Consider the following 10,371-nt stretch of genomic DNA (forward strand, 5'->3'; position numbering starts at 1 on the left):
ACACATTCTGCCGGTGTACAAGATAATTCATCGAAAACTCTTATCGTATTTTCCAACCAGAACTCAACTCTCTCCGAATCATCTTCAAACGTAGCTCTAAACTCTTCAACTCTATATTTATGAATTTTATCAACTGGAGGCTTGCTAACTCGTATTGTTTCCAAACCTTGAAGAACTATGGGAATTGTTTGGGGAACAGGTGGGGGTGGAGGTCATTGAGCCATCAAGTTTGTTCGTACGAACTCGGTAAACCATTCGTTCATCATCTGGAAGAAGGCTTCCTCAGCCTCTTCTCTTCAACCCTCAGATGCGGGCCTACTTCCACTAGACGCTACTCCATGAACGGAGGCTTTCGCGCTACTTTCAACCCTGTCAGAATCGACTCGGTTGGATGACATTGTATTTTTATGAAAACATATTTCAAATCGAGTCAGGAGTTATCACACTATCACAGATGATATAATGGCATGTATTTCTAAACTTGTACATGCTACGTTCAATCTGAGAACCGACTAAACTGTAGCTCTGATACCACTAAATGTAACACCCCTACCTGTATCCGTCGTCAGAAAAGGATTACGGAGCATTACCATAAAACCGTAACATAAAAACATACATTTCCAAACATTGATATAAACGTAGCATAATCCATTCATATACATGTATATCATCCCTTAATCGAGCCCTCGAGGCCTTTGAAACACATTAGAAACTAATCGGGACTAAATCAAAAACATTTGAAACATTGAGGGAAAAGTTAGAAATTTAAACTGTAGGGGTCACTAGGCCATGTGACTCATACGGCTGAGACACATGTCCGTATCTCAGGCCATGTAACAATCGAAATAGGGACACACGGCCGTGTCCCAACCCGTGTCTGTGCCCGTGTAACTCTTTGAGTTAGGTCACATAGTCAAGCCACACGCTCGTGTACCAGGCCGTGTAACACTCGAAATAGCCTTATACGCTCGTGTGTCAAGCCATGTGCTAGGTCGTGTAACTACCTGACTTGTAACCTTTAAAACCTATAGGGGACACACAACGGTCTCACATGGCCGTGTGTCACACACGGCTGAGACACACAGGCTGAGACACACACCAGTGTCTTAGGCCATGTGGACAAGATATTGGCCAAAACAAGCCATTTCCTTCACCCACTTCAAGCATGTACCTAAACACAATTTGCACATATGACCAAGGCATCAAAACATACCCAAACATGCATAAAATGACCAATTCACTATGCCATTAATCCATCCAACCAATATGTCAATAAGGCACCTCAATAACAATTCATCAAACATATCTAAAATTATGCATAATTAACCATATCTCATTCATACCTAACTAACTCATTTCTGTCTCAAAGCATAACCTAACTTGACCACATTGTAACCATACCATCACTTACCAATTTCATCATTAAAACATGCATCAACTTAACCATATTAACAACCAACCACAAGGTATCAAAAGTACCAAAAGTACCACAAATTTAAAGCAACATTTACATGCCATAAATATCAACTAGCCATTAAACATAAGTCCACCTATACATGCCATTATAACCTTGGCCAAAACATCAAAAACTCCCAATATATTCGCTAGATAGTGTGATAGGTCTCCGACGAGCTTTCAAACCGATCGAGCTTTCGATAATCTATAAAATATAAGAAAGGAAACTACGTCAGCATATAATGCTTAGTAAGTTCATTAAACATGAACAAAACTTACCATTTCATTGTATAACATTAAAATTAAGCATGATATAATCCAAAAACAATCTTGGCACAAGCCTAAGCATAAAAAACAACACATATTAGTGCTTTAACACATAACTCAATTAAACTATCACATGGTAGGATAAATTTACATGAATATAGTACCATTGAATTCATACTTTCCATAAGCATAAATATACATTCCTTGAACATTATCATTTCATACCTTTCCATAGGTTCATAACATAGTCGATTAGAACACTTATCGTTTCTTCCCTTTACATGCCCGTTGAACCACTTAGAATAATATTGAATACACAGGAAAGCTCACACAAAGTGTGCTGAACATATTGTGTAGCTTACAAATGGGTCTGCTCACACAAGCTGACGGTTAGAATGTAAGCTACACGATACTGCTCACACAAGCTGACGAGTATCCGCAACAAATGTAGGACCTCAGCCATCGATAGGACATTCAAGACCAGCACCTGAAACATGGTAACCCTAATGACATGTCATTTGTATATTATATATTCTTAAGGTTCAAACGGGGCTTGAAAATCATTGAAACGCCATTGGATTTCCATCATTCGTTTACATGATAAATAGCACCATAACATATATATCAAAATAACATTAAAACGTTATTTAAACATATCAACTAATCCGAGGCTTTAGTTTTTCCTCGATCTAGATCCGTACGAGGTTTATCTTGATCTAAATAATCAAATTCAGTCCATTTAATACTCCTACTATTCAATTTAGTCCAAAATTCATACTTTTGCAAAATTACATTTTTCCCTAATATTTTAACTTCTTTACAATTTAGTCATTAAGCTTGTAAATTAAAATTTATGCAATTTCATCCATATTTCATGCTATTCGAATTACCTAGGGACTTATACCAACCCATATGAATCATCATTTCACAATTTTACCATGATATTTTACTACTTAACAAATAAGTCCCTAAATGTTAATTTCATCAAAAATCACTTTACAAAACTTGTTTATTTAACAATAAGGACTTATAATCTTTCATTACACTTCAAAAACCATACAAGCATGTCCATGGAAAAACCTTAAACCTTTAACAATTTTGCAAATTAGCCCCTGGGCTAGCTAGATTAAGCTACAACAATCCCGAAAACATAAAAATCATTAAAAACGAAACAAAAATTACTTACATGCAAAGAGGTATCCCTAGTCAAACCTAGCAAGCTTCCATGGAGTTTATTTATTTTAGTTTTAGGTGGAAGAAGATGAACTAAAGATGATATCTTTTGTTTTCCTCAATTTACATTAACATATTTATTGATTTACTAAATTAACCTTATTAATTAACCTTATAATCACTTCATTTTATGCCCATAAATGTCCACTAATAATAATAATGGTCTAATTACCATCTAAGTCCTCTTACATTAAATTTTCATAGTTGTTGGATACCTTTAACTACTAGGACTCCACTTTTACACCTTTTACGATTTAGTCCTTTTTCACTTAATTAAGCATGCAAACATCAATTTCTTGACGAGATTTTTATATGACCCTACTAACACACCATAGACATTGAAATAATAATAAAATAAATATTTACTCTTCAAATTTGTGGTCTGAAAACCACTGTTATGATTTCACTAAAAACGGGTTGTTACAATATGTATGACACTGACCCTATTGAGGAGTCTTATTTTAGTGCTACCATTGATGATGATGGTATGAATGAGCAAGAAACTTCGAGTGGCATCATTTGTGAAGATAGTGAGTGTGATTTTTTGCCTATTTTTTAATCTAGATCTAGCATTTCACCTTGTTCCAAAGTTGATGTCAAAGAAGTTGATAGTAATAGTGGGAACTATGATGATAGTGATAATGCACTTTGTGAACAAAAAAAAAGTTGATAGTTAGAATTGTTTCCTAAAGTCTATGAATTTGGATGAGTTATACATATACTGTCCTCTTAAAGAGTAGTGTTTTGATAAATTTAATTTTTAAATTTTTTATGTGAGGTTAAAGGGAAGTGAGGATGATTCATGTAAAAAGATTAAAAGAAAAGAGACCTTGAGCGATAAAAGTCAATTTGATGATCCAACTTTAGTGGGTGAAAATTCCTATGAGATAATATTAAAGAGTTCAATTGATATTGAAAAAGAGAAGAAAGAAAGAACTTATATAACGAAGAGGAATGATTATGTTTTCACTAACCTTAACTTGAATTTGTCTAGTTGACTTACTTCTTTCTTTCAGGAATTTGTCGATCCTTTGATAGGAGCTCAATTAACCAATTCCACCTATGATAAAGATTCTTTCTTATTCGACCAAAGGCAAAATCCAAGAATGAATCTTTTTGAGGAAAGGAGGAATGATACATGCACGGATAGGGTGAAATTTATTAAAGTCAATTTAATCAAGCTGCCAATTTTTAAGTTTGGAAGATCAGTCGACTTGCAATGAAATTTTGGATGAGATCTAGTAATTTCTGGGCTGAGATGTTTGCATATCATTTGAAGAGCTATCTCTTAGCTTCAAAACACACTTTGAATCACTCAATTTTGAGTTTGAGAGCTCAAGTTATGATCATTTTACTGAAGACTGCACAAGCAGAATTTTTGGATGGGATTATTAGTGGAAATTATGAGTTTGGGGCTTTAATTCAAGTTTAAATCATATTGAGTTTGAGCTTAAGGTCTAATTTTGATTACGTATAAGCCCAATATTATATCTATTAGGTTTTATTATTTTATTATTTACTTATTCTGATTTTTATGATATTTTTAAGTATTTAATGTTGTTTTGGATTTTTATATTTCTTAGTCAACAAGAAATTTTAGTTCTACTAAAACCATTCTTATTTAGATTAATTAGAGTTTCACTATACTTGAAAGTTTTATTTGAATGTGATTAGCTAGCCTATATAAAGACCTCTTCATTATTCATTAAAGGCAATTAATCATTCATTAATAAAAATTTCAACTCTTAGAGTTTAATTCTTTTGCACAAAATCGCTTTCTTTTTAATTTTTAAAAGCGATTTTTCTTCTTGATTTTCTTCAAGGAGTTGTGGAAATTCATTTTTCGTCCTTCAGTTTGCCAAAAATTCATTAATTGAACTTGTTGAGATTTATATCTCAAAGGGTTCAATTGGGCAACTATTTTCTATCCATATCTATCGGTTTATTCGATCCATCTTCCACCTTTAATTTTTGTTTTCTTTATTTATCTATGTTTTGAATCTTTATTTTTTTATTCTTGAATTTGTTCTTTTAATTGTTTTTTTTTCTTTCTTTCTAAATATATTTGTTTCTTCTTTTAAGTTAAATTCAATTTTTTAGTAGAACAATTTTAATACGATCTTAGTCCGCAGCCCTCTATCAATAACATTTTAAAAAATTGTACCAAGGCTCAAACCCTATCCAAGAATACATTTTTAGTATACATTTTTCTCTTTTTCATCTGTAAGTAACTATTGTCAACGTGAAAATCTCACATTTTTCTATCTATGGAAAAATCCCATCATAAATGATCGGTGGTCGAATAGATGAAATTATTAATTTTCAGTTCAATTGATTTGATTGTTGGTCTACTAATAATTCATAAAATTTAATTAAAAATAGTATAAATTTATAAATCGGTTCAACCACCTATTTTTGTCTTGATTTTCTGTTTTTTTACCAAATTTGAGTGATTCACTCACAATTCGATTCAATCCCTTTATTTGAACCATTTTACCAATTAATTTGGGATTCAATCGATTCGATCAACCAATCCAATCTAGTTCCAACAATATTGTAGGATACACAATTAATGGGTGTACATATATTTTCTTTCACACTTAAGTGGATTTTTATTTATTTTAATTAGTTCAAAAATTTTAATAAAAAATACAAACAGTACAAATTTATTAAATATGAAAATAATATAATAAATATACTAATATACTAAAACGAACAAATTAATAGAGGTATTTCCTTAATTCTTATAAACGGATTTATTTCAATTTATAGGAGAATATCGATACATAGCTAACACACGAGTTTAATGCATCATTAATAAATAATAATATGATACATTATTATTAAATAAAACAAACATAATAGAAGACCTATAAATAAATAATCATAACTTTATTTAAACATAAATAAATATTAAAACTCTAAACTCTAGATTTGAATTTCTATACCCTAAATCCTAAACTTTAAATCCAAGACTAAAACTTAAACACTAAACCGAGATTTATTAATGTTTATTTATAATAGTTATATTTAAATATAATTATTAGTATTTATTTATAAGATATTTATAATTTTTACTTAATTTAATAATGAATTGTAAATTTTTTTATTGGTGGCATGTAAAATTAATACATGGGGACATCAAATATTATTCTTATATGTAATTTTAAGTATAAAATTAAAAGATATAAAGAAAACTAGAAAGTTACTTTTTAAAAATATATGGGTAAACTACACCCATGGTCACTTTTGTTTACCTTAGGTTACGTTTTAGTCACTTATGTTTGAAATGTTACGTTTTAGTCATTTACGTTATCATGTTGTAATATTTTAGTCACTGAGCCATTAATCGTCGTTAATGGTGTAACAGTAAGCTGACGTGGCATGTTAAATAATCATTTCAAACAAAATTTTAGGTTAAATTATACAATTGATCCCCATATTTTTTTCGTTTTAAGTAATTTAATTTTTTTTCTTTTATGTTCTTTAAACTTTCCTCTTTTTTCCATTCTCTTTTGTTTCTCCCTCTGTTCTCATATCTTTCCCATTTCTTTTAACATATTAGGAAGTCGAATTGACAGTAAAAAAAGAAGTAGGAAGCCGACCGCCATTATTTGCCTATAACCAAAACCCTATAACCAAAACCCATAAACCCATACCATGCTTCTTTCTTCACTACCAATTCCACTTCCTGGTATGTTAAAAGAAATAAAGAAGGTAGGAAAATAGAGGGAGAAGCAGAAGAGAATGGAAAAGAAAGAAAAGAAAGAAAGAAAGTTAAAAGAACATAAAAGAATTAAATTGCTCAAAACGAAAAATTATGGAGACCAATTGTATAATTTAACCTAAAGTTTTTGTTTGAAATCATAATTTAACGTGCCACGTTAGCTTACCATTACACCATTAACGACAATTAACGGTTCAGTGACTAAAATGTTACAACACAATAACGTAAATGACTAAAACGTAACATTTCAAACATAAGTGACTGAAATGTAACCTAAGGTTAACAAAAGTGACTATAGATGTAGTTTACCCAAAATATATTGTTAATTAAAAAATAATGTTAAGAGCAATAAATAGCGGGGGGCAGCACAAATTTTCTTGTATTTATTTTAGACATGGCTTAAAGAGAAGAACAACGGCCCTCTGTATCCCTTTGATTTTCATATTTTTATATTTTTATATATACAAATTTCCACCTGATATATATTGATTTCCCAGGTTTAGTTTCAATCTTAAAACCCCATCCCATCTGCTTCTTCTTGGTGTTGTTTATATTTTTCCTATTGAATTATACATACAAGGAAGAGATATCGGCGGCGTGACGTAGGAAGCAGAGAGATTAGATGGAAACCCAGAATGCCGAAAAACGCAGCGTTTGACACAACCGGCGAATGAATAATATGCCAAACGCCATTACTTGACTTCATCGGCTTTCTCTCTCTCTCTCTCTTTGCGTTATTCTGTGAGAACCAAAAAAACAACGGCAGTACTAATTGTAATAGTTGTCAAGAGGCACACGCAGTAGTGGTTTCCGTATATGTCCCTTCACAAACACAGCTCATCAATAAACTCATAACCAGCTTGTTTTTTTTTTTTTTTTTATCCTCTTCCCCATGGAACATATTCTTTCTTCTTTTCATTCTCTCGATTCCCCGGTTTTTTACCGTCCTCTTCCCCTCCACCGGCGTCCAAGGTGGCCCCGTATGGGCTCCTCCACCCCCCACCACCGTAACAACCAAAACAAGACCAAACTCATCGTCATCATGGGTGCTACCGGTACCGGAAAATCCCGCCTGTCCGTCGACTTGTCAACCCATTTCCCTCACTCTCAAATCATAAACTCAGACAAAATGCAACTTTTCAACGGCTTAGATATAACCACGAACAAGATCCCTCTCCCCGAAAGGAAAGGGGTTCAGCACTTTCTTCTCGGCGAGTTCGACTCAATCGACGCCGACGTGGCGCCGTCGCAGTTCCGTTCCGCCGCGGGTTCAACCATCGCCGACATTGTCTCGCGTGGGAACTTGCCGCTTCTTGTTGGTGGGTCCAACACTTTCATTCATGCTCTCCTGGTGGAAACCTTTGACCCTCAAGTGGACGTGTTTGCCGAGTCGAGCTCAGTGAGTCGAGCGTTGAGGTATGACTGTTGTTTCCTTTGGGTCGACGTGGCTTGGTCGGTACTCAGTGAGTACCTATGCATACGAGTTGATGAAATGCTTGACTCAGGGATGTTGGAAGAGTTGGCTCAGTTCTATGACCCGACCAAAGCGGGTGCCATGGTTGGGCTACGGAAGGCAATCGGAGTACCCGAATTCGATGCCTATTTCAGGAAATACCCGCCGTGGGAAAGCCCAGAAAACGGCGTCGTCCCCAACAAGGACTGTGACCCGAGCCGGAGGGAAGCGTACGAGGAAGCCCTGCAGGAGATCAAAGATAACACGTGTCGATTGGCAAAGAGACAGATAGGAAAGATCCTACGGCTGAGAGAGGGCGGATGGGACTTCACTAGATTCGACGCAACGGCGACGTTTCAAGCATTGATGAAGAAAAAGCAGTCGTCGGCGGTGGCGGCGCCGGAACTAGAATGGAGGGAAATTTGGGAAAGGGAAGTGGTGGAACCAAGCGTGAAGATTGTGAAGCGATTTTTGGAGGAGTAGGTTTTCCAGCTAATTTATTCTTTGTTGCATTAAAAAAAAAAAAACAAAACCGAAACAAAACGGGAACTCTCTCCCACAAAAAAATGTTGGAAAAATTGCTCTAAAAGAAAAGGTCGGAAAAATTCAGATCAGCAAGAGTGGGAGAATGGCTGGACCAACTGACTCAGTTAGGTGGACCCATTTTGGAGCATCGGGGCGCCGTTGGTTCGAACCAGTCGTCAATGGTGGTGCTTGCATTTTGACCATGGCTAGGGTGGGGTCTTTAAGGGGCTCTCTACACAAACAATATTTTATCAGAAAAAGAAACAAATTTTGTAGGTAAACAAATTTTATGAGCTTTTATTGTCTATGTGTTTTGGTTTTTTTACAAATATTAAAAATGTTTTTACTACTTAAAGCAGAGAAATGGTTGATTAGTTCCATTTTCGAAATTGAAAATGGGACATGACTATACAAAAAAATTGAAAAATAAAATTGGTATAACATAATAAATGGGAATAATATTATGGTCATGTGTGGTTGAAACAAATAAAACAGTTGAAATGGGAAAGGCTTTGAAAGCAAAAAGAGAATGCTACAAAAATTGCCTTTTCTTTTGGTTTTGGCCCCTTTTTTGCTTTGCAGACACGATAAGTTGTGCCAGTAACACAAATATGATTAAAAAAAATTGGTAAAAGAAAATACGAGAAGGATGTAAATACGGATTCTATTAATCTTTTCTTACTTTTCATAACTATAGTTGTCAAAACTTTGTAATCCTTAGAAAGAAAAGAAAAGTGGGTTCTTTGCAAAAATGCAAATGGAATAAATTGTTCAATCACGAATCTTTGTCTGGAATGCAAAATTTACATCTTTTAGAGTATCTCCATTTACAATATTCATGGACGGCGGACAAAATAAAAATAAAATAACTTCACAAAAACTATTCAGCACATATTCAGATTCAGTGTCTTCACACTTGACCTGTTTTTCAAGCAAAAGTCAAGAAAGGTATAACCTTTTAAAGCTCCTTCTATTCCTTCGCATCCAATTTTAAATTCAAATGTAATTTCCAAATTCCAATTTCATTGAGTCTAGTTTTTCAGTTTGAATTTGCTCCTCCTTGATTTCCATTTGGAACTCCAATACCACTTTTTTAAATGTCCCATTATTTTTTGCAAAAGAGATGACGGAAAATGTTGAAACCACAACTCTCAATCCTACCTCTCATGTCGTTGATTTACGCCGTCTTCCACAAATGATTGTAACATATAATGGTAACCCTAGATTCTTGGAGAAACATCGCAGTGGTCCTAATGACTTGTAATCTAATTTTATGACCAGGGTACCTTATTTCCAGTTTTGTACAATGATCAAAACGCTCTTCTCTCCCTTGTTTGTCTAAGGATAGGGAATATCAATCTAGATAATTTTACTCCCCTCCCCTCCCATTTATTTTTCTTAAAATTTTACTCCCAAAAACCCTCAAAACTTTTTATTTTCCCCCAAAATTTTTACTCCCTCCCACTTTTCCCCTAAAACTTTTATTCTCTTCCCATCCCACCTCCCATTTATCCCAAACCCTCCCCCCTCTAATTTTTTTTTAATATTTTCCCTCCAAAATTTTACTCCCCCTATTTACTTTCCCTCAAACATTTATTTCCCAAAACTTTTATTTTTCCCTAAACTTTTACTTCTCACCCTTTACTCTCAAATAAAAATCAAAATCATCCAAAAAATCACTAAACATAAATAGTAATAATTTTATTTATAT

At 33.9% G+C, this 10,371-nt stretch overlaps 1 protein-coding gene across 1 annotated transcript; it reads left to right on the top strand.

The window, feature by feature from the left end:
* The first annotated feature begins 7,061 nt into the window (after positions 1 to 7,061).
* LOC105766147 (adenylate isopentenyltransferase) lies at positions 7,062 to 9,015 on the top strand. Its single transcript, XM_052630965.1, has one exon. The coding sequence runs from the start codon at positions 7,575 to 7,577 to the stop codon at positions 8,616 to 8,618; it is 1,044 nt and encodes a 347-aa protein (XP_052486925.1). The 5' UTR covers positions 7,062 to 7,574; the 3' UTR covers positions 8,619 to 9,015.
* The last annotated feature ends 1,356 nt before the right edge of the window (positions 9,016 to 10,371 follow it).

Source organism: Gossypium raimondii, chromosome 5, assembly GCF_025698545.1.
Source record: "Gossypium raimondii isolate GPD5lz chromosome 5, ASM2569854v1, whole genome shotgun sequence".
NCBI classification, from domain to species: Eukaryota; Viridiplantae; Streptophyta; class Magnoliopsida; order Malvales; family Malvaceae; genus Gossypium; species Gossypium raimondii.

Excerpts from the sequence above, each read along its gene's own strand:
- LOC105766147 (XM_052630965.1), top strand. The coding sequence starts at position 7,575 with ATGGAACATATTCTTTCTTCTTTTCATTCTCTCGATTCCCCGGTTTTT.